Genomic DNA, 26904 nt, shown 5'->3' with positions numbered 1-26904 from the left:
TTTTTTGTGTATAACATTTTTATAATTGCAATATATTATAACTTATTGTGACGTTACATATATTATAATATTAAATTAATTCTCATTACATTTGAATTCTCTGGGCTTAATAAACGCACTATCAAAAACGCATTATCAAAAAATCCCAACGTATTGTTAAGGCTAATTGACCGGTCTGGCGAAACCACGTAAAAATCTTCAATCGAATTCTTATTGTCTTTTTCGTCGCGAAGAAACCAGTTCCGGCAGTGAGTTTGCGGTCTGGCGAAGTCCTGGCTTCAAGGAACCGGTGTCAAGTTCGGAGAACAGGAAAAGGTGCCGTGGGCGCGAATTTTTCGACGGCAATTTTCATTGCGCGCGTGCTGCGTGACTTCCGTCAATTAAGGGGGACAAACGATTCCGGGGATCGTCGGAATTTCTAGTAATCCGAGAGGAGCGAGCGCAGTCTCACAGCCGCGTACAAATCATAAACCGCGAGATCCTTATTATACGTTACGAAGAAGCTAAAATGAGCAAACGGTTTATTATAGCTTCATTTCTAAGATCAATTTACGAGCTTTGGATAAAAAAATTTCTTGTGTCCTTTGCGAAGTGTGCTGATGAAAGTGAAGATCCGCAGGAAGATATGCGCGCACAAGAATATTCCTTTTCTTCGTCATTCATCCTGGCATCACTTGGTCACGCAGTGTCAGGGATTCCAACCGCGTAACGTAACGGAGACCAGAGGAAGAGGGGCGTAACGGTTTTTTTCTTTCTCTCTTGCTCTTTCCTCGCTTTCTGGCTTCCTCTTTCCCTCGCTCGTTCCTGCTACTTGTCCCACTTGTGCTCCTCTTTCCCCGTTTCCCCCTTCTTTCGACTTAGCCATATGTTTTGGAATTATTTTAGGATAGGTCCGACGAGCTTGAATCTCATCGCCTACATAATTCTAATTAATTCCTGTTATTGTTTACCTTGAAGGAAACAAGGAAAATTGAAAGTTTCGCGGTAAATTAAACTCGTCACGTCCATGATTTGCAGAAAGGCTACTATCTCGTACAGGCTACCAAATAGTTGTTCAAATATTTAATAATTATGATAAATCAAATCATTTAGCTTCTTTATTAATATCTAGCATTTAATAAAAGTATAGGCTGTCTATAACTTATCAATGTTCTTTTACCTACTAAAAAAATATTACTTTCTGGCAAAAATTTTGTAGATAAGAATATATGCACATTCTACGAAAAAATTCAATTTTGATATATTATGTAGATTTGTATAAATTATTCCAGGAATTAATTACCAACACGTGACGCATGTAGTTCGTAGAAGCAAGCGTCTTGCTTATTAAATGCCAAAGAAATTTCTTCGTGCTGAGTAATCAACTTACAAGATGTAAAACATTAATTGAGTCTGAAATTGATTTATGCTTTATTATAAAGTAATATAAATCACTGCTATTAATATAAAAGAATGAGAATTATTTTACATTATTTGTAATTGATTTTTCATGCTTGTTTGATGTATATCTCTCTGTTGATAGAAAAGAGACACAAAGTAAAGAATTAGCGTTTTTGAGATAATAATGAAAGGAAATCGACTGTAAAGTCTTTGTCTCAAAAAACACAAATTTTTTTACTTGCATCACTTTTCCATCAATGCAGCACTGTATTTAAATCCCATAAACGCGCAAACTCGAATTTGTAAATCACAGTAAAAGCAATTGTAACAAACTCGCTCGTCCATAAAAATGGAGTTGCAAGTAGCAGTAAAAAACCGCAATAATTAAGTACAGAGTAGGGATAAAGTCCGCGTGGCGATCTTTTGCAAGCGTTAATTTCCAAACGGTTCATTGGCTGAGGAGTTGCACTTGGTTTCTTTCTCGCTGAACAGCTCGCGACCGCAGTCATCATTCAATCTCTCGGTATCATTTTATACTTGACTGGCAGTAACGGTCGCGCTTCTGTTTAAGGTTCTTCGTATCTACGTGTCGCAATGTGCTCGGCGTCGATACGCACGCGGTTATCGTCGTCACGGTTTTCGCACCTCCGCGCAGTTTTTTCCGCATTACTCCAACTACTGCACGAGAAGTCGGAGAAACCGAGTTTGAGTTTCGAGATAATGCGCTCTCATTAACGTGCGCATCATCCAATGTTCGTGTTAAATAAGAGTTGCGAAATCATAATTGAGCCTTTCAATTATGGATCAGTTACGTGCAAAGTCTCGCATGAATTTTTCATGTCCGATAATTAAAGTTTACAGATTCAATATTAGTTTCATTTTTTCTTATATACGATATGGAAGTATATATATTTATTTCATTTCTGAAGCGCTCAGAATGTAAAACGTTCAAGGGTCAATTTCTTAAGTTCAGAGATTTCGTTGAACGGATAGATTTACCTCATTGTTCGCGAGTCTACATTGACTCACGTTCAACAATTAAGAGTAATTGTTCTATGTAGTGAAATCTCGCTTTCAGAGCGTATGGTAATTGCAGGCCTCAACTTTCATCGTGCATTTACAGTCGAGTGCCATTACCTGATTCTCGATTCTGTTCGTTTAGAGAAAGAAAGAACTAGAGAAAATTGCGTTTTATCTAATCACGAAAAAACAATGATGGAAACCATGATTTATGCACAATGCCAACAAGCGTTATGGCATAATATAACGTGACCAAATAAAGCCCAAATTATAACAATCGTGTGAGAAAAGATGTATATTTGAATTTTTAAAGAAGCTTTCAGTCCAAAAAAGGTGTTCACTAGTCTGAAATAATTATTATACAAGACTTAAAATCCATATCAATATCGACGGATGCAGAAATTCCATAACGCACGTATATCCTCGCATCCATCAGCATCGTCTTCGTTGTCCTTACGGGAGCGTTGCTCCTCGTCCTATTACGAGCTCGCTCATGCGTGTTCGTTCGCGTGTCGTATCCTCGCTGCGGGAGATTGGCATCTCGCATCTCGCGCGTAACACGCGGCTTCCTCCTAGCCGGAGCACGCGGCTAGGTAAATAGGGACTCGCGTTCGAGAGCTGTACTTAGGATGCACGAAAAGTATGGGGGAACGGCCGCATCGATGTATATACATTACGGCAACCGTAAATCTCCTTCCTCCGACCGATTGATAATTACATCTTCCGGGGGACGTGATTCTCCGATGGCGCGGCGGCCGGCAGAACGCGGAAGTCGAGGTCGCGCTGCACGCACGAAGGCGTTGAGGAAATGCAGGGCCATTACCCGACGCTGTATGTCACTGTTGCTCTTGCCGGCGTCAGATCTTCTCTAGTGCTTAGTAATACTGTGACGCGCTGTCGCTATCTGCCCACACGATATCGAGGATAGGTCGTGGCTCACTGATATCTCATGGCGAACGCTGCGTGGGAGTATAATAATTAAGAAAGCGAGCAATTTTCTACGGTCAAGAACGATATGCTATTCTAATGTGTAAATAATAATGTAAATTCTATAGATTTGCAAATTAGCCTTTATTTGTTATTTAAAAAAAATTTTTATGCCTAAAATATCTTCAGAAACTTAGGTATATAAAAATACATATTAGATTTTTTATAGAAATTTAATACCGGAAGGGCCAAGTAATTATTTTGAATATTAAAAGCGTAACAAACACAGTTTAGTACTCAAAATAAGTAATTATCCAGCCCTTTCAGTATAAAATTTCTATAAGAAAACATATCATAATTTTTGTATGATTCATCACATTCTATACTTTGTCGAAGTTGAAGCTTTGTTCTCATAAGACGAAAATATTTCTGAGTAAAAAAAAAACAAACATTTCTCTTGTAACATAAATTTTCTTAGAAGGTGAATTATGAAGCTGTTTTCCCCCCATAAAGTAACGTGCCATAAAAATGACTTTCTTCGAACTCGTACGACAGATTTCTTCAGACACGCGCGTTTCTCGTGAGATAAAAAACGTCACGCATTTCTGTCGTGTAGTACAATTCCCGCGATTCGATTTGGTCACGTCGCCGCGTGCCGTTTTCACATATAGATCGGCTTCTGCGAAATCCCTGAAATGGAATCTAATTTCTAACGGCGCGTTTCACTCGGCGGAAAACGCATTTCGACGGCGACGTGCCGGCCGGCTGCGATCGCGGAGGTTGCCGGTAGTACCGGTCGCGGTTCGCCTGCACGCCAGACTTCTCTCTCTCCCGCTGGAACGACTAAAAAGAACGCAGCAGTATAGACGGCAGATAGTCGCATTTAAGTGGAGGCTAAGGCACCTTCGGATCTTGTATCCTACTCACGCGATTGCCATTTCCTATCCGCACGCTCGTTTGCATGCGCCGAATGTAACATTTCGAGTGATGGTTCGATGAACTCCTCGATTCTACGATGGATAATATTTCTCGATCAAAAGCGAATATTTTTTGCTTCGATAACTGTATTTTAGCTCTCTTTTTGTTGTTAGAGACGCTAATTTTATTTATTGCCATTTAAATAAGAATAAAATTAATTATGCAATTTATGCCTTAGAAATTTATATTTTAATAATAAAATTTTATTGTTACGTTTAATTTTTAAACAACTTTTAATTAGCTTTAATTGGTTTACCTTATTGTTCTGCTGTTGTTACTATATAAGTGACTTTTTGATCAAACATGAGCCGATCGTAGGTGACGATGTGGGTGACGATTTTACTGCTGTTGGCCTCCGCGTGGTCTTCGTCATGGGGTCAAGTGATAAACAGGGCGCCCCACTTTATCCAAGGTGGAGACATGGCCAGGTTGGCTGTGTCAGAGAGTGCACCGCCTGGCGCTCCCGTTTATACCCTTCGCGGGGAGGATCCTGAAGAATCCAAATTGCATTACTCTATCAGCGGCGAATACTTCACCGTGAACAGGGAGACCGGCGTGGTGACTCTGAGGAAAGCCTTAGACAGAGAAACACAGGATCTCATCGAAGTCATTATTAGCATAACAGGTAAAATTACGCTTATAATCTATACATTAGTAAAAAGATCCAATTTCTATAAATTCACGAAATGAAAATTTTAAAAATTGGCTGTATATTTTTTAATATACTATTTATATTTAGATGACTTCAATGCTTACAGACATATATGTATAATTACTCGTATTGATGTATATTGAATAGAATATAACAAGATTATTTATTTCATGGAGTTGTAATGAAAGAAAAATCGATTCAATTTATTAAGGGTATAAATTTGCTCGTTTCAGATGAAGGTATCGCCGGGTCGGAACCTAACACAGTGTCTCTTCGTCGCGAAATAGCGGTGCTCGACGAAAACGACAATCCGCCAGTTTACCATGGCCGGCCTTACGCTGCCAGAGTGCCGGAAAGTGCGCACGTGGGTGGCTTACTGCTTTCTCCGGGCACGATCACGATCACGGATCGCGACGGTGGCGTGAACGCCGACGTTCACGTGCAGTGCGTCTCGGCGTCGCGCGACGACGACGTCTGCGAGGTCTTCGACGTCTCTACAGAAAAGGTAACTCATAATTATTATTAAATTAAATTTAAAAAATTAATTGTATTTAAATTAAATTAAATTAAGAAATTAAACTGTTCAAATTAAATTAAGCAAAAATATAAATTTCTCTGAAATATTATTTTTAATGCGGTAAATAGTTTTTTTATCCTGAAGCCATTTTAAAGAAATGAATGAAAAATGAATTTATATTAAGACATATTTCGATGGCTTATTTTAGCTCGCTGAAGGGAAATACGACGTGCAGATCACGTTGGCGAAACCGTTAGATTACGAGAGGAGAAATTCGTATTTAATTAATTTGCTGGCTCTCGACGGAGCCAGCGATCCGTCGAAGAGGCTGCAAGCCAGAGCGACTGTTGCCGTCGATGTCCTCGACGTACAGGTAAGTAGGTCTCGATCATCACTGAAATAACCGTGCGCAAAAGCCGGCTGTAGTCCTACATTGGATAACAACGTCGCTTACGATAAAATTAGCAGGGAATCATCAACCTGTTATTCAATCTCTGTCTTGTCAGCGCGAACGCTATCAAGTGAAGACTCATCTCGGTCACGAGTGACGCATAGGGTTCATTCACGTTGAATTAACGAGTGTCGCAGTCTTATTTTTATCTCATATTTTTCGTACTACTGAATATTTTGTAAATTCCACTTTTAGATATAAATTTTAATTTCACTTTTTATTAATTTTTAATCTAATTGTAATAGAAATATTGAATAATAGGAATTAATCAGTTAATAATGGCAGAAAAATGAAATTGCGCCGAGTTGTCAGTAAGAGAAAAATTACGAATTAATTTACATAAATGTGCGAGTCAGTTTTTGGTGGTAGGAATAATGTTAATCGTGCTAAATCAGCAAAGTATAGAAATTGCAAGATTTATAGAAACGAAAAAGCAAACAATTCTTCAAAAATTCATAAAGACCTATAAACAGCGAGATAAACTCTTGTAAAAATTTCTCGCGCAGGATCAGCCACCTGTTTTCCTGAATGCGCCTTACAGCGCGGCGCTCCCGGAGAACACCGCGGCTGGTCACACGGTTTTGATAGTACGTGCACGCGACGGTGACACCGGTCAGCCAAGAAATTTATTGCTGACGCTGGAGGACGACGATGCGGGCCACTTCGAGCTCGAGATGTCCCGCGACGGTGACGTCACGGTTGGTAGACTGGTCACGACCGACGTGTCCCTCGACCGCGAGGATCCCAGGATCCTGCAGAACGGTGGCATTTACACTTTCCAAGTTAGGGCCACCGAGCTGATCAACAACGAGATACCAGCCGACACCGCGACGTCGATCGTCACGATCGTCGTCACCGACGTGGACGATCTCGTGCCCGTTTTCAACGAGGATTACTTCAGTATTAGGATCTCCGAGGACATCGGAAAGGACACTCCTCTACCAGGTTACTAAAAAAATCTGTTCCCTTATAAAGTTAAATACCTATTTGACAGATGTGTCGTCTTAATTAATTTGAAATGCGTGTTTCTCTAATTTTATTTTAATTTATCGTTTGTTTGAACTGTCAAAGGGCAATTTTGTTATATATTCTGTATTTTTATGTTAATTATTTATAGAATATTTATAGAACACAAAAAATATAATAAAAATAAAATTTGGTATTTCTCCTCGTTTTGCTTCTCTATTTCTATTTTTTTCTTTTGGGATATTCTCGTATTTAACGACTACGTAATTAAACAGGTCTGAATATGATTGTGAGCGATGGCGACGTGGGCGACAATGCGAAGTATTTCCTAGCGTTGCGAGACGTTCCGCGATACCCTGGAATCAGCAAAGCATTCACTGTCAGTCCCGAGGAAGCGCAGGGTCGGGTACCGGTAGTGATCAAGGCTAAGGATATCAATGTACTCGATTATGATGTTGCTGATCCCGCAAAGAGGGAAATCGAGTTCGATGTCATCGCGACTGTAGCGAGCGAAGTGGTTAGTTCCTTTTACAATACTTAAAAATTAAAAGTATCTTCATGCTTAATTAAATTGCTTAATAAATCAATAATTAATTTACAGTAGTAGAGTTAATTTCATAAATTATTTAAATAACTTTTAAATGTGCCATTTTATATTTTATTAAATAGAAATAATCTGTTTTATATAAAAGTTTCTTGCCGCGATTCTTTTGAGTATTATTTTTGTAGAATTATTGTTATCATTGGATTTTGAATGTAAATCATTTGTACCGCAGGTGGCCACCTGCAGAGTGCACATCCAGCTGTTGGACGCGAACGATCACAGCCCCGAGTTCTCCCGGTCGATGTACAAACTGTCGATCCCGGAGGACGCAGAACCCGATACTCGCTTCGGCAATGTTTATGCAAAGGATTACGACAGCGGTTCTTTCGGCAAGCTAACGTACACGTTGCGCGGTTTCGGCGCGGACAGGTTCAAGACCGATTTGCAGGCGGGCGGGATATTCGTGGCGAAGAAATTGGACTACGAGGCGCAGAAGTCTTACTCCTTGACGATGGAGGCGACGGACGGCGGTGGTCGAGTGTCCGCTGTTAACATTCTCATCGAGCTCGACGATGTTAACGATAACGAACCGACGTTTGAGCAGTCGGAATATTCCAGGACCGTTCGCGAAGATGCTACCAGCTTTGATCCGCAGATGTTCGTCAGGGCGACCGACATCGACGGACCGACGCAGGGCAATGGAAAAGTCATGTATTCGATCAGCCGACATAATAGCATGACAGACGATGTCTTCAAGGTTCGTTGTTAACGTGTTTTTACATCTTTTATCGAATCGATTATCAGTTTATTTTTTTTTTCATTAAATTTTTGAGAATAAAAATCTACTTGTTTATAAAATGAGATTCAATATCAATTAATGTGATGGTATAAAATTATAGTGCTATTTAATTATTTGTGATAAACGAAAACTTTTCCGTTGATATATGGTTTTACTTAAATTTATATATTTTCATATTAATATTAATTTATTTAAGATTAAAGAGAATATGATTACTAAATTTGATTAATAAATTTTATAATAAAATATAGCACTATAAACGTACACGGAAAGAAAAAATTTAACATTATCAGCTAAATATAATATTAGCTAGTTCGAACTTTACTGTCATTGCTAAAAGTTAGTTATTAAAATATATTTGTTGCGAGATACAATTTTATTAGCTAAAATAAAAGCGTACTTTAACAGTAGCTTTAGCAGTAACAATATTAGCTGTCCCTATTTTAAAGACACACATTAGCTACCACGATTATATTCTAGCTGTGTTGGCTAATCCTTTTTCACTAACCATTCGTTTTTAATGAATTTTACAGATTAATCCGGACTCAGGTGAGGTAACTATGTCGAAACCGGTTCGTTCTGGAGACACTGAGAGGGGCATTTACGAATTAATAATTCGTGCGACTGACACCGGCACGCCGCCGTTACATTCCGAGGCAAAGCTTTTCGTTCGCGTCGGCGTACCTGGGAACCAGAAGCCTATTTTCCGTGGGAACTACAAATCGAATCTGCCAGGTCCCAATACTTATCGGGCGAGGCTCTTGGAGAACGCGTCTCCCGGAACGGAAGTCATTCGAGTAGTGGCTAACGATCCCGACGGAAGGGATAACTTGCTGCAGTATTATATCGCATCCGGTTCTAAGGATAATTTTGTTATCGATTCCAGGTCAATATTAAGTTTATTAAATAGTCGAAATACAATATTGGAATTGAATCCTTTCTTTTATTATTTTTTTATCTATCCCATTTTTTATTTTAATTATTCTATTTCAATTTATAAAAGATTTAAGTCATGATACAATGAAATTCTTGATGAATAAAAATTCTCGATATTAAAGTTAATAAGAGTGACTGATTACAGTTCCGGCGTCATAACCGTGTCACCTGACGCTCGCTTGGATTTGGAAACTGGCGGCGACAAATATGAGGTGATTGTCTACGCCGTTGATTCAGGTACACCTGTCAAGGAGACCGCCACCACTACCGTGACGGTGAACATCATAGATGTAAATAATAAACCACCGACATTCAATGAATCAACGTACACTGTTCATGTCTCAGAACGCGCAGCCATCGGTACGTTGTTAATAACAAAGAGTCACCAATTCATAATTAGCTTTGCATTTAATTTTATTAAGCGAGTTTTCTTTAAAATAAAAATTAAAGAGTCCTAGAAATCGTTGATTCCAGATTGATGAAAAATCTTAGATTTTCTGTATTTAACTATCATTAAATATCCTCGAAAATTATAGCTTCTATAAAAATAGCATACTGGCTTTATTTATAATATTTTAACTATCTGTCGTCTTTTGACACAAATTAATTGTTAATGAAGAATTTATTATGAACAGGTGAACTAGTATTGAAGGTGGTAGCGAATGATCCTGACGCAGACGCATACCTGGAGTACTCTCTGGTGGAACCGATAAAAGCGGTCGACAAGACCGGCGTGGCCTTGAAGAACACCGTCTCTTACGATTACAAAACGGCGTTCCGAATAAATTCCACGACCGGTGTAATAACGGTTAATCGAGTGCTGGATTATCAAGTGGCCGCTGTCGTAATATTTACGGTGCAGGCGAAGGACTTGAACGCCGTCGTCGACCGGGACGAGCAGATAGCGAAGGTGGAGGTGATAATTTACATCCAAGCTTACAGCGATGACAATCCGACGTTCACCAATTCCGGATGGTCGCCAAACAATCCGACGATAAGGATCACGGTGCCGGAGGAGCAGCCCCTGGGCACGACGTTGCTGATGCTCTCGGCGAAGGAGCCGACAACGGGATATCCGGTTCAGAGGTTCGAATTGGTGAGAGAGGACGATGACGAAGGCTACGTTAATGTGGGTGTACAGAGCGGCAACGTGGTGCTGAGCAAGAGGTTGGACTACGAAGAGCTAAATCAGAAGGTAGGCGAGGATTATAATTTTGAGATCACGTGATTTTATCAAATAGAGATCATAAGTTTTGAGATCAGAGATCATTTGATAACATAAAATTATAAAACAATTCCTGATCTAAAGATGCTTGTCTATTTATATCTATTAATAATAATACTAATAAATTAGTAAATTTATATTGTACTTCCTTCTTTCTTAGTTTATGTTTAAAGTGTAAAATTTTTTTATTTTGTTTTCAGTTTATTCGCTTTAAAGCACGAGCGCTTGCCAGAGATTATGATATAACGCGAAAGATGTCGGAGGCTAACGTAATCGTCGAGGTTCACGACATCAATGATAATAGTCCCGTTTTTGGACAAAAGGATTACAAGATCTCTGTACTGGAATCAGCTAAGCCCTCGAAAATCGTGTTGAATGTGCAGGCAGTGGATATGGATAGCTCTAAAACCGAACAGGAAGTTCAAAGGGGATACGGCGAAGTGAGATACTCCTTGACGGGAGAAAATGCTAATCTCTTTGAAGTGGATCCCATAATGGGCAATATCCAGGTAAAACTCTCCTAACGATCTTCAACAATATCCTAATTTAAGTTCTAGAATACAAAAAGTTAAAAATATTTTGGAAATTTTTTGTTTAAAAGATTCCATGGTTTAAATTCATGGCAGTCATGACAAATTTTAAACGCTAAATTTAAAGGATATCTAAAATGTTTTAATTTTTTAAATATCTTCCTACATAGTTTTACTAGAATAAGTGAGAGAAATAATGAAAGAAATAATTTCTGTATAGATTGCCGCAAACACGACTCTTGATAGAGAGAGACAATCGGTGTTGCGTTTTTACATCGTGGCGTCGGACATGCCCCAGGGTGGAGCCGAGCAACGCAGCAGTCGAGCCTTGGTGACGGTCGATGTTCTCGACGTTAATGATAACGCTCCTAGCTTCGAACAGGAATCCTATACCGCGGTGATTCCGGAAAACGCACCAGTGGGAATTAGCGTGGTGAACATCACGGCTACCGATCCGGACGAGGGTGAAGGAGGGACGATCCACTTCGAGATCATCGACGAAGGTGAAGCTAATGGTAGGATCAAAATATTAACTACAATATTAATTTTATTAGATATAAAGAGCGTCACCTGATTTGAAATTAGAGTTATTTTAAATAGCCGTGAAGAAGAATGAAGAGAATTATAAAATAAAACCTAATTTATTTTATAAATAAATTTATTAAGAATTAAAAAATTTAATGAATTAAATTTATTAAAATTAAATTATTTGCTTTTTTATAAATAAATAATTAATAATAGTTTTCATAGAAAGAGAAATTTATCGTATGATTGAATGCTTTTAGGATTATTTAAAATAAATCACACGACGGGCGAGATTTACTCGGCGCGAGCGTTGACGGGCAAAGGCAGGACCGAGCCGTACAACATGCGAGTGCGAGCGCAGGACGGCGGCGAACCGACTCTGTACACGGACGTGAATCTCATCCTGTACATCGGCGACGTGGTGAGTAACGACGGCGTGCCTCTGTTCATCAGGCCGACATTGGAGGAGGTAGCCTACGTCGCGGAGAACTCCACCATTGGCAGTCCGGTGTTCCAAGTCGTAGCGTCCGATCCCGACGACCCGAATTTGCCGAACGGTAGAATCACCTTCCGCTTCCTGGAGGACGGTAATTTTGGCAAGGACGCGAGCGCCTTCAGGATTAACAGCGACACCGGGTTGATCAGCACGCGCAAGTTACTCGACCGCGAGACTAAAGACAGCTACACGTTGATCCTGGTGGCGCAGGATCTCGGCGAGCCGCCGCAGCAGGCGACCCGGGTGCTCCAGGTGATCGTGAACGACATCGACGATCACAAACCGCACTTCAAACGCAGCCTGGACAGCCCGCCGATCGAGCTGAACGTCCTGGAAGAGGTGCCGCTGGGTTCCAAGGTCGGTGTGATCGAGGCGATTGACGAGGACATCGGTGAGAACGGAATGATCGACTACGAGATCGTGTACGGGAACGAGGCTGGGCTGTTCGTGGTGCAACGCCTGGAAAACAATTCCGCGATCATCAAGTCGAACGGTCGTCTGGATCGGGAGACCGCCGAGTTTCACTTGCTGACCGTGAAGTGCTTCAAATACTCCTCCAAAAAGTTGGACATAGTGCCGAAACCGTACAACAGGCAGGACCCCTCGGAGAGGCAGGTGCTCGTCAGGGTGCTGGACGTCGACGACAATAAACCGCGCTTCAAGAAGGACAACGTAACCCTGGGCGTTCGCTTGAACGTGCCAATCGACACCAGCCTGATCACCCTGGAGGCCTACGACGCCGACTCCAGCGCGTTACCCATCAACTACAACATGAGTAAAGTGTCCTTCACGTCTCTGGTCGATCCCTCCATGTCGCAGAAGGAGATACCGTCGCAACTGTCCTTGAACGCGCGCACCGGTGAACTCAGGACGACGGGCTCCATGGCGGGATACGCGGACGGCTTTATGGAGATGATCGTGTCGGCGAACAACTCGGCGACGCCGGGCGGCGAGACCAACGTCACCGTGAGGATCTTCCTGCTGCGCGATCGCGACATGCTGAAGTTCGTGTTCTCGAAGCCGCCGGTCGAGGTCAGGAAGACGCTGGAAGACTTCGAGCGGGCGGTTCAACAGGCGCTCTCGCTGCCGATCAGCGTCAACGTTTACGACACGCAGTTCTACTCGAAGGAGGACAACTCGCTGGACTTTTCGTCGACCAGCTCGTGCTTTCAGATGGTCGGCAAGGAGTCCTACGACCTGGACGAGATGCGATCGTTGCTGACCGATCCCAGGAATAAAGAGCTGAAGAAGGTGTACAGGACGTATCACGTGGAGAAGGTGCAGCATTGCGCCGCCGTGGTAGCCCGTGCTGATGCCTCCATGACGCAAATATGGGTCCTAGCCATCGCGGTCCTCGTCGGGATCGCTACCATAATCTCCAGTTGTACATTGTGCTGCATGCATGCCAAGTTAGTGTTAATTATTATTATTATTATTATTATTATTATTAATTTATTGTGTAGTCATAGATTTACAAGAAAAGTGAAACTGCGAAAGAATACAAAAGGTGTCAGCAATGCTGCTGCTTGTATTACCTACCCGAAAACATAAAAATGCAGAAGTGACGGAACCAATGCTATTATTAGAAGTATGATTGACAATGTCAATTGATCAAATTTTATTATAAGCAATAATTTTTATTTTCTTTATTACTTTATTTAACGAAACATTGGATCAAAAATATTGCAATCTGTATTTCTCTTTCAGATATAAACGGCAAGTGAAACACGCGCGCTTGCGCGATCAACCACGACCGCCTCTCAGTTTCGTGTCTTCCGGGCCGGCCATGGTCAGTTCTGGGTCTCATACAACTTTGGGTCCTGGCACGATGGTCACGTTGGGCCCACATGAAGGCCCATACGAGTGGGGTGCCGACACGACGCTTTACCATCCAAGTACGCTGGGTTCGAGAACGTAGAGATTCGGGAAGATATTAGACAATGGAAAAGGTCTTTTACACAAATTGCATCGATTTTTTCTTAGACGAATGTAATTGGCAATAAATTCTTCAATTATTAAACAAAAGCATGTTCTATAATAAGATATTTATTCTAAAGTTAATCAAAAAGAAATTTTTTATCTCGCAAGTTTAATAAAGTTATACATATTTATACTAGATGTCCAAAAATTAAATTTAAGAAATAATAAAATTGTTGCTAAGAAAAAATCGATTAAAAATGTTTTTAAAAACGGTGATTTCAGGTAGTATTTTTTAAAATACGATATTTTTTATATAATCTCAGCGAATTTTTTAAATGACTAAAGTATGGTGAAAAGTGCATCGAAAGTTCCAAAACTATAAACGTGTAATTTATAAACTTATGGTTGAAGAAGAGTTCGAAAAAAAAGATTGATGGTGCTATACTCGTAATGTAAAAAGTATTATATGATTTAAGACGCGCACATGCAATGGAAGAATATGGTTTGTAAAATTTGATGTGTTATCGGTAAGTAATTTTAAGATTAAATTAATAGTATAGAATTATACAAGTCTAGTATAAGTAAAATATACGACTATAAACTCTAGAGTTTAGAGTTATACATTAGAGTTATACATTTTATTTATACTATACTTGTGATACTGTTAAGAAGCTTGAAATGCGTTCTCTGTTGTAATATAATGTAACATCATATTCATATTTAAGACGAAATAAAGTTGTACATTTTATAGTCGACAATAGTCGACAGTACATTTTCAAGTTTGTATAAACTTGTTTTTGATTTTTGGTTCTGTGTTAAATATTTAATAGAAGAATATGAGATAAACACCTATCTATACATTTTCAATTACGACAAATAATTTATAAATGTGCTATACGTTCTTTTTTTAAGGTAAGTACATAGAAGCAATTTTTATGTATCGTAAGATCTCGTGCATTAGATTGCTAGAAATAATAAAAAGTTACATTATCGGAAATTCTTTTTACTTGTAAATATTAAAATATACTACGAGTTAAATTTAAAAATAAGATAAAGAAATTTATATTTAAATTTCATTATTTCAAATCTGTTTAAGCAATTCTTTAATATTACTATAATGCAATAAGATCTTACATGCAAAGTAACCATCTCGATTACTTCACACAACTAAAGCTTTCTATGTACTTGTTTTGATAATCTCAACTTGTAAACGTGCATTATATCCAACGTCGCAGTGGCCTATGAAGCAATCCTTTGGTAAGCGACGAATATCTCCCGTTCGTTCTCGCTGACGATCACGAGAGATTTCCGAATGCCTTCGATGAAAATGTCAAGGCGAGGAAGCGAGTCGGGCTGTATTCGAGCAGACGCGGTATTGAAATGTTTGTCTGATGGTTACGTGAAAAGCATACTGACGTCATCTCTTTTCACCAAAAGTGCTTAACGCGTAACAGAAACGAGTCACTATCCGCGCCGGTGATTAATGAAAGTTTGTCGCGCGATTATTGAACTCAGAAATCTCCATATTACCTTGCAGATGTAGGTATCCTTGTAGTAAGATACAGCTTCGCTACAAGCTGGTGACTCTTTGCCTTCTCTTTCTCGGCATAAAATATTCTCTCTAAATTAATGTAGCATAACCGTTCCCAAAATTCGAAAAATAAATCTTGACACACGAAGAAGTAGTGATTAAAGCACAATAGGAGAACTACAAAAATATATTTCAAAACAAAATACGATAACAATTGTATTATACATAGACATACTTTCGATGATTTTAAGCGAGATAGAGCGCGTGGCGTGAATTTTTTTCGTTTATGTAACACTAGAATATCTCGTGCATTGAATTATCACGAGATATTTGATAATCTTTTCTCACGAATCTAATCGCATCTTTAATAATTATAATCCAATTTTAGCGCAACAGACTGAAACGCTGGGATCCTTCGACGGTATCGATATCCTTCGAAAGAACGATGCTTCCGTTCGCATTGGCCTTCGGAATGTCGATCGTCGTTGTGTTGTCGCAATTTGCGCAATCCTTTTCCGTAGACACGATCATTTTCTGTGCATTAATATCATATTTCTGCGTGCTGGTATAATCCACGCCGATATTTGATTTATGATTGGAATGCACGATAGGATCTTGTACGGTATCGTCGTCGTTAAACAAATCCGAATAGGCTTCTGGATTGTTATCCAGTACGAGATCTCCCTCTTTCTCGTTCTTTTCGTCCAGACTCATCTCGTGATACCGCGTTATCGGAAGACTGGTTGTCTCTGTGTTCTGATTATCCGCGAGCTTCGACTCCTCGATCGCGGAATGATCGGTCAGGTGTTTGGTGATCGATTCCAAGGGAGACATTATCTTATTCGCAAATTCCTGCCGCTCCTCGGGTTCCATCGATTCCGATCTGTGTATGATATCGTTCCTGGAAATCAAATTAAAAATATTAAATAAAAAATTTAATTAGATTAAATTTTTTGTAACTCTGCGATAAATATGAGGATAAAGCAGTTATTGAGCTACTGCAATGGCAAGACAAACTTCAAGTTTGGTTTTTCAAAGCGGACTCAATTGACACAATGCGAGAACTAAAGGTGATTAGGAAAGTCATCGAGAACCGTACCTGTTGAACTTATTCTTCTTTCGAGGATACAGATTTAGATGAAGTATCATTTGCTGTCTCTCCTCTTCTTCCGATATAGGCGTAGGACTAGGTATAGCCATGAGGGGTATAGGTTGCGGGGATGGATAAAATTTCGGTCCGCGAAATTGGACGGGCCTTCTGAAATCGTATTCGTCCGTCGATCCTTGCGGCCTGGTCCACGTCGTCTTCTTATTCTGCTCCATGATGTCGGTAATGGGATAGATGTCGAGCATCACACTAAATGGCTTTGGTTTCCGGTGCTTCGTTAAGGTGTTCGTCGAGTAGGAGCCGACGACATTTTCGTACTGCGGTTCCGTTACCATTGGTTTGTTGTAATTAACTAAAGGTCGGGAATATATGGGATCGTAATAAGGACTGTAACGATGTACTCCGGTCGGAGAGAATCTAAAAGAGAACACTTTAATTAATTCTTCAGATAAATTGTAGATATATTAATTATATTAATTAATTTGCGAGATAACATAATGATATAATAATGTATTTATTAAATATGTAGTTGTATATTTTATTGTAAAATAAGGGATATAATTTTGTAAATTTGTAATATATAATTATAAAAAATTTTTATCTCTACTACAACCCGATTCATTAATATCTAATTTTTTCACTATATTTTAGACTTACGCGTTACAATTCTTTGATTACAAACCTCACGTTAGATGTGGCTAAGAGATTAACATCCGCCGGGTGTTTCGGTTTATATTGGTAAAAGGGATCGTTACTGTACGTCCCCGATTTCATCGGAGGATACGGAGGCGCCTCGTGCTCCTCGGATTTATCGCTGCCGGACATCATCTCCCCCATTCCCATATCCGGGATCAGGTCGTACTTCTTCGGATTGACGTAGACGCCGGTGAACTTGATGCCGCGATTCGCCATCTCGGCGTTGCTCGTCAGGTACTTGATGATGTCCTGGATACTCCTGGACGAGTGCGGGTAACGGTATTGCGTCAGCTGCGGATACCTCGGCCGTTTGAACGACGTCGGATGCGGCGTCTTGAATTCCCAGTGAAACGGCGTAGGCCGCGCCTCCTCCGTGCTCGCGACCTCGTCCGAGTCCGGATGTTTGTGCCTGCCAAATTGATGGAGTACCATCCGCGTCAATCCGTGCCCGGTGCGGTAGAAAAGTTACGGTATAAAAATGACGCTTTATGTAAATTTCTGGCGATAACATTAAGATTGACTCTCTCTCTCTCTCTCTCTCTCTCTCTCTCTCTCTCTCTCTCTCTCTCTCTATACGCGTCACGATGAAATATAAATGAGTGATGAACGACGTCGGCGAGATCCTGTGTGCAATGTGCAATTTATAGAATCGACTCTTAGCGCGCGCAATGGCACAATGTTACCTAACGTAGAAAGTACATCATAAGAATGATGTCAATGATATTCGCGATATTTTCGGGATTATTGATGGGGGAATTGAACCCGTCGGCGTCGATTCGTCGCGGTTCGCGCAAGCGAGTGCCAATTCTTCCGCGTTGCATTCTGCGCGAAGATCGTAATATTGCGCCAAATGGACATTTACAAATCGTCGCCCGCGTCGTTCGAATGAAAAAGAAAATTGTTCGTCTCTTAACATTTTAGTTTCATTTTGATGAATGACGATCGGAGAAATCGGACGTACTAAGGCAATCGCGGGGAGGAGGATTAATCACGATGACGATGTCGTTCACCTCTGTCTCACACGATAAACGATCGCATGATTGTCGAACAATTGCTTGGCCTCGGGTCCCTCGTTTTCATCGGCGTCTTCCACGGATTTCAGCACTCTCTTCCGCTGCTTGAAATTGTGCAGATTCTGCGCTCTCATCTCGGGCTCGCTCGCTTTCGCGACGCGTGTCTCGGCCGGCATTGTATCGCCCGTTGCGTTTCGTTGTATGAGACCATCGTAGTTCTCATCGTCCGAACGATCCTCCATGGAAAGATTATCCGCACGATTAATCGTTTCATACAGGATCGTGGTGTTCTTTTTCGAGGGATTCGGTAATTTCTTGAGAGCATTCTGGAGTATGTATATGTGTTTCGTCTCCTGATTGATTTTACTGTTCCCCGACGTGGCGGACGTAAAATCGTACATAAATATCGCCACCTACGATGGTATTAAATTGTTAAAATTCGGATATCTAAATAGAACATCTAAATAAACAAATAAAAAGTTCTCAAGCGGAGCGTGTTGATTAGTAAAATATTAAGACATTAATAAAATTACTGTTGTTAATATCTGCGAAAAGAAATAAAATTTATTATACGTTCTATATGAGATTTCAGCGAGCTGAACGTTAACATTGCACTATTTTTTAATGAAAGCGCCACACAATGTTAGTTCTCTTAATGGAACTCTAATCTTTAATTCGACTGTAGAAAAAAAGAGCAGTTGCAACGCAACGAAATTGTATAATCAATGATTTATAAATCAGTATACGATGTTTATCCAACTTCTGAAACAACAAAGATGCAATTAACCCACGTTCCCAGCTGGAGAACGGCGGTTAATCCGTACCGAAACACAGTTAACGCCCTATATGTGAAGCGTGCAGAAATCTTCGCTCGCTTGGCTCCCCATGCGTGGAAGGGATACCCGAAGATTCGCGGTGAAATTACAATTCCACACGCGTCTCCGACATTAATCACCGGAGAAAACGCGCGCGAACTGTAATTACGGGCTATTGTTTCTTGCGTGCGAGCGCGCGCGTGGAAGAAACTCGCGAAAAACTCCATACCGTTTAATTATCATCGTCTCGGTGGCGCGTGCAACAAAATTGTGCGAAACAAGATGCGTCGCGAGTGCAGACGTCTCGTCGTGCAAGGTCGTTGTCCGATAGAACGCGTAGCGAAATCGTCGATTGTAAGACGTGTACGAAGATTAATAATGTCAAACGATAAGCATCGCTTTGTTTATTCAACGCATTATTTTATATTTCTAATTATGAAGAATTAAAATGATCTTACTTTGGCTGATTTCGGCATTAAGCTTAAAAAATCTATTATATGTTATTTCAATATTTTATTTTTATTTTAATGTTTTAACATAATTTCTTTAATATCTTAATCCAATTTTTTCCTTAATGCTTAATGCTTAGTAGAATCATTTTTAATCGGGTAAATAAAACTGTCAATCGTAAATGCGTGATGAGACTCTTGCGAATTTTACGCGTCACTCAAATCTGGTGATATGACAGTCAAAGTGCTAATAAGCTATTTATAGTATAATAATGCTTTCTCTTTGAGTAGGATTGTTATTATGACACAGATATATATAATCGAGAGATATACGTCCATGTTACGAAGAAAGATATATTGATTGTTAGAGTAAGATGTAAGAAAAGATACAATTAAATACGCGTAATTAAAATTATTTGTCATGGAATTGATACTATTAATTAATTATTTTTTAATTTTTCTTCTTTTGAACTTTCAAGTTATTATAGTCGTAAGCTTTAATTGTAGCTGTCCTAAAATTTATTTTCTAACGTGCAAAATTAATAAATATATAATTAATTAATATCTGTAATTCTGCACACACACACACTCGATTACTCACCAATATCACCGTTACCACCACCATAACTCCGATCGCAAGTTTTCTCACAATTAAACCGTAGCGACTCCTGTTATATCGATCAACGCGATCAGAATAAAGCCCTAGCTCGGACGTACTTATGGCGGATCTCCTGCCAGTTTCAAGCATCGCCTTCTGAGAGTTCTGGCGAGTGGTGTCCTTTACGATTACACATTGACGATACTGAGCGTCCTTAATTAATCAGCTTACCGTTGACATGCCTCGCTGTCGATTTGTCGAATTTTACCTCGCCATTGTCGTCGAAATGTAGTCGCGTACGAGCTACAGGTGCTCTTCGGCAAGGGTTATTTCGACGAAACGCGAAACAAGACCGTTTTAGCCCGATTCGTTAAACCGTTATTTCGAACTATATGGAGCACACGACGTTGCTCTTTCGCCGCTTCCCACGCAACTAACGATCGCGCATTTCTCGGCTCACAGTTTTCACTGGCGATTCCATCAGGCGCCACGGAGATTTCCTTTGTTCGTGGGGGAGGCTCGTTATGGTAAGTGGAAGGCAGGTGGTTATGGGCTACTTACTACGATGCTAGGACTCGAGTGCCACCGAGTGCGCACGACATGCGAGGAAAATCTCTCACCGTTCCGGTGCTTGACCTGCTAAATACGCTTCTAACGCTCCATTTTCGTCCGCTTGTTCGAGTCAAAGCGACACCGCGATTTCTTGCCCGTGATGTGCACTTTTGTCACAAGTGTCCGCACGCAAATATCAATGATATTAGAAAGTGGTCGGATATTTGCAGCGAGGATCCTCGGATCTTAATAGGTTGAATTACGTATAATATGTATACATTGAGTAGATATTTATATTTAAAAAATTACTGTAAGTTGCTGTAAGGTAAACAAAAATTTTTGTTTGAAAAAAAAAAGAAACCGACTTATTTTACTCTATTCCTTAAAGAAAAATATTTCTAATTACTATGAGGGAGTCTGTATAAATAAATGTCGACTCTGATATTAATAGTCACTTATATGTCACGATTAGACATGTTTTAATAGGATGTTTTATGTTAATTTGCTAATTTATTTAAAAAATAAAACTGTTAGGAAATAAAATTATAGCTTTTTAGACATATATACTATATATAATTGCGGTTTCAAATATACGAATGTGTTTTCCATTGATTAGCGCAATTAACGCAATCCTTTATATACATAATTTTCAACCGTATCGCTGAATTTTATAATAATGTAATATAACGTAATATTTGAAAATTATTTCTGATTTTGATGTGTTCTCTTTCTGTGTTGAATTAAAAACACATTTTACGTTAAAGCGGGGAGGTATGTAAGTAGCATTTTTATAAAAATTTTTATTCCTTTTTTCCACACTCGTTACACATGTAAAACGACATTCGTTGGTCGACTAAATCCTTATCTGGAAGAAACAGTGTGGCGAAAACGATCGATATATAAAAAAAGGCAATACTCTCTAAATGTCCGGCGAATGATTCAGCGCTCTACCATCGGCCATTAAATTAATCTTTACTAATATTAATACGCATACTAATATTTAAGATTTTGTTAATCGGTAATCGCGCTGCGTTGATCTCTCATCGTTTGCGAGTTTCAAACGGGATGTCGGGGATCGGGTAATTGTATCCTAAAGTCGGCCTGGGTGTCGTTGGCGGCAGAGTTGGGGGTGGCGCCGGGCTTCCGGTCGGCGGCGGCGAGGTCGGCGTGCTGGGCGTGATGCTGTAAATAGGCGGGGGTGGTGGCGGTGCTGTCACGGTTGGATATACCGGCCTCGGGGTTGACGGCGGAAGATATGGTGGTGGTCGAGTTTGCGGTGGAATATACTGAGTAGTCGACGGAGTTTGTGGTGGAATGTACTGAGTAGTCGACGGAGTGGTTCTGGGCGGCAGATAGCCCGATGTTGTCTGAGTATACGTGCTAGGCGTTCTTATAGTTGGAGTATATCTTGTAGGAGTATATCTAGTTGTGGTTGGTGTATATCTAGTTGTAGTTGGAGTGTATCTAGTTGTAGTTGGAGTATATCTAGTTGTAGTCGGAGTATATTCGGTCGTAATTGGAGTGTATCTGGTAGGAGTATATCTGGTTGTCGTTGGAGTGTATCTGGTCGTGGTTGGAGTATATCTGGTTGTCGTTGGAGTGTATCTGGTCGTGGTTGGAGTATATCTGGTAGTAGATGGCGTAGAATAAGGCGGAAGATAAGTAGGTGCTTGGGAAGTGATTCGAGGGGTGGGTCGCGTGATAGGCGGTGGAGGGCGAGTAGTCGGGCGTTTTGTAGAATATGTTCCAAAGCCAGTCTCAAATGATCCAACGCCTATATATCCTTCTGTTGTGGTCCTTGGAGTTGGTGGTACGTAGGGTGGTCTAGTTGAAGGCGGCAGGTAAGAAGGAGTAGGTCTTGTAATAGGCGGTGGAGGACGAGTGGTCGGGCGTTTTGTAGAATACGTTCCAAAGCTACTTTCGTATGATCCAACTTCATATTCTATACGTTTTGTTGTTGTCCTTGGAGTTGGTGGTACGTATGGAGGTCTAGTTGAAGGCGGCAGATAAGGAGGCGCGGTTTTAGGTGGAGGAGGTGGTGGTGGTGGTGGTGGTGGTGTCTTGGGAGGATACGTAAAAACTGATTCTGGTGTAGTATATGTGTATCCTCTTGTTGGTGGTGTTCGCGGAGGTGGTGTTCTTGGTGGTGGGGTTCTAGGTGGAAGAGTTTGTGGAGGCGGTGTATACGGTGGCGGTGTTCTCGGTGGAGGAGTTCGTGGAGGCGGTGTTCTTGGTGGAGGAGTTTGAGGAGGTGGTATATATGGTGGCGGTGTTCTCGGTGGTGGAGTTTGTGGAGGTGGAATATATGGTGGCGGCGTTCTCGGTGGAGGAGTTTGTGGGGGCGGTATGTATGGTGGTGGAGTTTGTGGGGGTGGAATATATGGTGGCGGTGTTCTCGGTGGTGGAGTTTGTGGGGGTGGAATATATGGTGGTGGCGTTCTCGGTGGAGGAGTTTGTGGGGGCCGTGTATATGGCGGCGGTGTTCTTGGTGGAGGAGTTTGAGGAGGTGGTATGTATGGTGGCGGTGTTCTCGGTGGTGGAGTTTGTGGAGGTGGAACATACGGTGGCGGCGTTCTTGGTGGAGGAGTTTGCGGGGGTGGTAAATATGGCGGTGGTGTTCTCGGTGGAGGAGTTTGCGGGGGCGGTGTGTATGGTGGCGGCGTTCTTGGTGGAGGAGTTCGTGGAGGAGGAATATATGGTGGTGGTGTTCTCGGTGGAGGAGTTTGCGGGGGTGGTGTGTATGGTGGCGGCGTTCTTGGTGGAGGAGTTCGTGGAGGAGGAGTATACGGTGGTGGTGTTCTCGGTGGCGGCGTTCTTGGTGGTGGAGTCTTGACAGGTGGTAAATATGGTGGTGGTGTTTGCGGTGGAGGAGTTCGTGGCGGCGGTGTTCTTGGTGGCGGTGTTCTTGGTGGCAGCGTTCTCGGTGGCGGCGTTCTTGGTGGTAACGTAAACTCTGTTTCTGGAGTTGTATAAACGTATCCGGTTGTTCTTGGCGGCGGTGTTCTAGGCGGCGGTGGCGGTGTTCTAGGCGGTGTCGGGAATGGAGTCCTTGGAGTTGTATATGTTACATATGTAGACGTTCTTGGAGGTGGTGGTGGTGTTCTAGGAGGAGGTGGTGGTGTTCTTGGTGGTGGCGGTGGCGTTCTTGGTGGCGGTGGCGGTGTCCTTGGTGGCGGCGGTGGTGTTCTTGGTGGCGGCGGCGGTGTTTTTGGTGGCGGCGGTGGTGTTCTTGGAGGCGTTGAGAATGGAATCTTCGGAGTAGTGTATACATATCCATCTGTTACTACAGGGGGTGGTGGCGGCGGTGGCGTTCTTGATGGTGGTGGCGGCGTTGGGAATGGAGTCCTTGGGGTTGTATATCTCTCTGTCACCACATATGTTGATGTTCTTTGTGTCGGTGGTGGTGTTCTTATCGTTGTTATTCTTGGAGTATACGGTGGCAATGTCACCGTTGTTGGCCTCAACGCTATTTCACTTGTCCGTGATCCTCTGTCGATATAATCATAGTTTATTACAATATTTAGTAAGAAAATATTATTTATTATCACGCAAAGCTTAGTTACAAATAAACTTTTTTTAAAGGTAAATCTAATCAAACTGATAATAGTATACATATTAAGACTGATACTTATACATATATACATATTATAAGTATTATAATTATATATATATATATATATATATATATATATATATATATGAGTATTATAATAAATATTATAATTTTTAGATTTTTAATTACTTACGCAGGGGGTAAAGTAAAAGGTTTAGATGGTGGCTCATAGATATAACCCTGGAACTGTGGGCTATTCTCTATCGCACGTTTGCTTCTCTCACGATTTGCATCTACATAGCACGTGGAGAGCAGGGCCACCACAACGGCTGCCCACAGCAGCTTCCACTGCACATAACATAACTTTCATTAAATTTTCACCATTCCAATTAATTTAAAAAAGTAACTTGATTATGTACATTTGTGTATATTTGATTAACGTAAGCTATCATTTCAAATATTTTTTGCGTTAAAGCTTTTTAAGTAACTATCGCGTATTATTGCGTCAAGGATCGGTAATTAAATGAGTAAATAAAAATTACATTATTTACTCTTTCTCGCAATAATTAGTCGAGCGTTCACGTATGCAATCGTAATAGATCGAAGATCATCTCCGTGGGATAATCTCACGCTTTGCCCACGGTGATCTTACATAACGCATCGACCACGAGGTGCTATGTAATATGACGATGATGATCGTGAAAGGTTCGCGAGCGTAGAATACGGTGTATCGTCTTTTCATTGATTAACGTTCGACGATGCAGTGCCATTTACTACATAATTATGCTAAATGTTTCCCGTTAATATAAAAATTTTGAGACCCACATGACAAAGCACATGGCTTAATTTTAGCAATAGCTATTATAAACGCTTTTTAATGTAGATTTTCTATTTAGTTTTAGATTTATTCTCTGATATTTACAACGTTAAATATATTTATAATACACTACTCTTATTATTAAATCCTTTCTCATTTCATTTTTATTATGTATTATAATTTGATATTTTTCAGTGTGTAACATATTTTACATTTAAATGCTTTTATATTATAACAAAAATATTATTCTGCGTGTAACATTACGCCGTATTTGTTTTTTCAACATGGATGAATAATCTTGCACCTGCAAGCATATACATCGCGGTTTCATTAGTTAGCGAATTTAAAGGCGTCTGTTTCATTTCATCAGATTCAACTGGTACCTCTGACTGGCGAATTAAATCGCTGTAATCGTTCGCGACGTGTTCTGTGTTCGACGAACGATGATTCTGTCTCGAACAAGCGCGTCCGGTGACCTTTAGCTTTATAATTTATATGGAAGGATAGCAGTGTGTGTACCACGGGGAAAGAGACAGCCTCTCCCGATTTGTATCTTGTGTGTGAAAGGTTTCTGTTTTGTAGAAGTACTGGAGTCGGTTTGCCGAAGAAGCGATACAGATTGTAGGCAAATATATCCCAAGATATCAGCAATGTAAAATTTATAAATTAAAAACGAATTTACATCAGATTTTAATTTATCAAAATCTAATTAAAGTATAATAAAGATTTTAACATTTTCAACATGTTAATATTTTCGATAAGAAAAATTAACTCCAAATTAATATTCTGACTCCGTGAGATAAAGCAAATAGATGTGTCAAATGTTAAATATTTTAACAATAAGAAATTTATGAAAAATATGTAACGTTGCTTGAATTTAACATTGACTTTCATGTATCGATTGTATCTTACTGCAACTTCGATGCAATCGAAATTTGATATTACAAGAAACAATGTGTCTATCAGATAATTTCTGCACTTCCCTGATGATGTATCTGTGGCATCATCTAAGTCAATTGACTACATCCATTAACTCGGCACTATATCTGTTCCACCTTTGGCCTTTACCATATTTGCTTTGGACAGGTTCTTCTCGTACCGTGTCATTGTAGGAACCTTATTGTACTAACAAGAGGGAGTTCTCTTGCTTGAGGCGACACAATGATCACTCGTGACTAACAGATATGTCGGATGAATCAATGGCATCTTAAGATTTCGAACAGTTTTTAGCTGTTTATACCAAACTATTGTATTTAAAGGTTTCTAATAATAAAAGCGCTATTGATCACGTGCACTTATTGAGTTTTTGTTTAAATTGAAAGAGAGAGAGAGAGAGAGAGAGAGAGAGAGAGAGAGAGAGAATTACTTTGAATTTCTGTTATTTTGAATTTATTTTACTTGTACTCTTATTCAATTCCTCATGCAATTATTCATTTGCTCTAACCATGAACTCGTATCACGATAAAGACTTCAAGGCATTTATTAAGACCTATCTGCGTAGAATGTCATTATTGTATAAATAAAAACTCCGTGTAGGAAGTGTTCGATAATAACAATACTGGTTTTATTGAGGCCGACGCAAGTTCGCTCGAGTCTCTCGGAGAATTACGCAGGTCGCAGTTATGTAAATGTAAAGGGACTCGCGGACAACATTCTTGCAAAGCGCCTCGCAACTGCAGCGAAATGGCATATTATTTCGTGAAAAAGACAGGACCGGTGATTTGCACGGTGTAGATTTGCCGTCGTCCCTCCCCCCCTGCACACCCTCTCTCTCCCGTGGCGCCGAGTGCCAGAAGTTGTCTTTGATGGAATTTATGACAGGATTTATTTGCAAACCATTTACCGGTGACATGAGTAATCATCCTATTCTGGCAACTGTAGGATGCTCAAAAGACTTCGAGAAAGA

The 26904-nt window shown here is 40.5% G+C and overlaps 3 protein-coding genes across 3 annotated transcripts in view; 1 reads left to right on the top strand and 2 right to left on the bottom strand.

Moving 5' to 3' along the window:
• Positions 1 to 14003, top strand: part of LOC105455063 (cadherin-23) — a 15428-nt gene extending 1425 nt beyond the window's left edge. Inside the window, exons 2-14 of the mRNA XM_011698110.1 lie at positions 4624 to 4930; positions 5191 to 5462; positions 5683 to 5847; positions 6432 to 6870; positions 7167 to 7408; positions 7668 to 8192; positions 8768 to 9120; positions 9316 to 9530; positions 9806 to 10365; positions 10596 to 10904; positions 11146 to 11440; positions 11711 to 13355; positions 13654 to 14003. Of these exons, the coding sequence (XP_011696412.1) occupies positions 4630 to 4930; positions 5191 to 5462; positions 5683 to 5847; positions 6432 to 6870; positions 7167 to 7408; positions 7668 to 8192; positions 8768 to 9120; positions 9316 to 9530; positions 9806 to 10365; positions 10596 to 10904; positions 11146 to 11440; positions 11711 to 13355; positions 13654 to 13864 (5532 nt within the window). The 5' untranslated portion in view covers positions 4624 to 4629 and the 3' untranslated portion in view covers positions 13865 to 14003. The remainder of the gene's footprint in view (positions 1 to 4623; positions 4931 to 5190; positions 5463 to 5682; positions 5848 to 6431; positions 6871 to 7166; positions 7409 to 7667; positions 8193 to 8767; positions 9121 to 9315; positions 9531 to 9805; positions 10366 to 10595; positions 10905 to 11145; positions 11441 to 11710; positions 13356 to 13653) is intronic.
• Positions 14004 to 15603: 1600 nt separating this feature from the next.
• LOC105455061 lies at positions 15604 to 20508 on the bottom strand. Its single transcript, XM_011698109.1, has 5 exons — positions 20080 to 20508; positions 18212 to 18627; positions 17188 to 17610; positions 16497 to 16922; positions 15604 to 16298 (listed from the first exon to the last, which is right to left on the bottom strand). The coding sequence occupies exons 1-5, from the start codon at positions 20224 to 20226 to the stop codon at positions 15782 to 15784; spliced, it is 1929 nt and encodes a 642-aa protein (XP_011696411.1). The 5' UTR covers positions 20227 to 20508; the 3' UTR covers positions 15604 to 15781.
• A 905-nt stretch (positions 20509 to 21413) lies between these two features.
• On the bottom strand, positions 21414 to 26105 carry LOC105455068 (proline-rich extensin-like protein EPR1). The gene is made up of 5 exons (XM_011698116.1): positions 26067 to 26105; positions 24375 to 24529; positions 23866 to 24117; positions 22216 to 23772; positions 21414 to 22173 (listed from the first exon to the last, which is right to left on the bottom strand). Exons 1-5 carry the CDS (start codon positions 26103 to 26105, stop codon positions 21669 to 21671), a joined length of 2508 nt encoding a protein of 835 aa, XP_011696418.1. The 3' UTR covers positions 21414 to 21668.
• Positions 26106 to 26904: the final 799 nt, after the last annotated feature.

This window comes from Wasmannia auropunctata, unplaced genomic scaffold (genome assembly GCF_000956235.1).
Source record: "Wasmannia auropunctata unplaced genomic scaffold, wasmannia.A_1.0 LD335957.1, whole genome shotgun sequence".
Lineage (NCBI taxonomy): Eukaryota > Metazoa > Arthropoda > Insecta > Hymenoptera > Formicidae > Wasmannia > Wasmannia auropunctata.
The sequence above is the reverse complement of the archived record's forward strand: the minus strand, read 5'-3'. Positions and strand labels throughout refer to the sequence as shown.

What these genes read in the sequence shown, in the direction of transcription:
- LOC105455068 (XM_011698116.1), bottom strand. Translation starts at nt 26,105, where the DNA reads ATGACACGGTACGAGAAGAACCTGTCCAAAGCAAATATG. An exon ending in CCTTTTACTTTACCCCCTGC is followed by an intron (nt 24,118 to 24,374) that starts GTAAGTAATTAA and finishes TTATATCGACAG; the next exon opens with AGGATCACGGACAAGTGAAA. An exon ending in AGATACACTCCAACGACAAC is followed by an intron (nt 22,174 to 22,215) that starts CAGATATACTCC and finishes TCCAACGACAAC; the next exon opens with CAGATATACTCCTACCAGAT.
- LOC105455061 (XM_011698109.1), bottom strand. Translation starts at nt 20,226, where the DNA reads ATGCTTGAAACTGGCAGGAGATCCGCCATAAGTACGTCCGAGCTAGGG. An exon ending in GTTTATCGTGTGAGACAGAG is followed by an intron (nt 17,611 to 18,211) that starts GTGAACGACATC and finishes TCAATTTGGCAG; the next exon opens with GCACAAACATCCGGACTCGG. An exon ending in AAGAAGAATAAGTTCAACAG is followed by an intron (nt 16,299 to 16,496) that starts GTACGGTTCTCG and finishes TTTGATTTCCAG; the next exon opens with GAACGATATCATACACAGAT.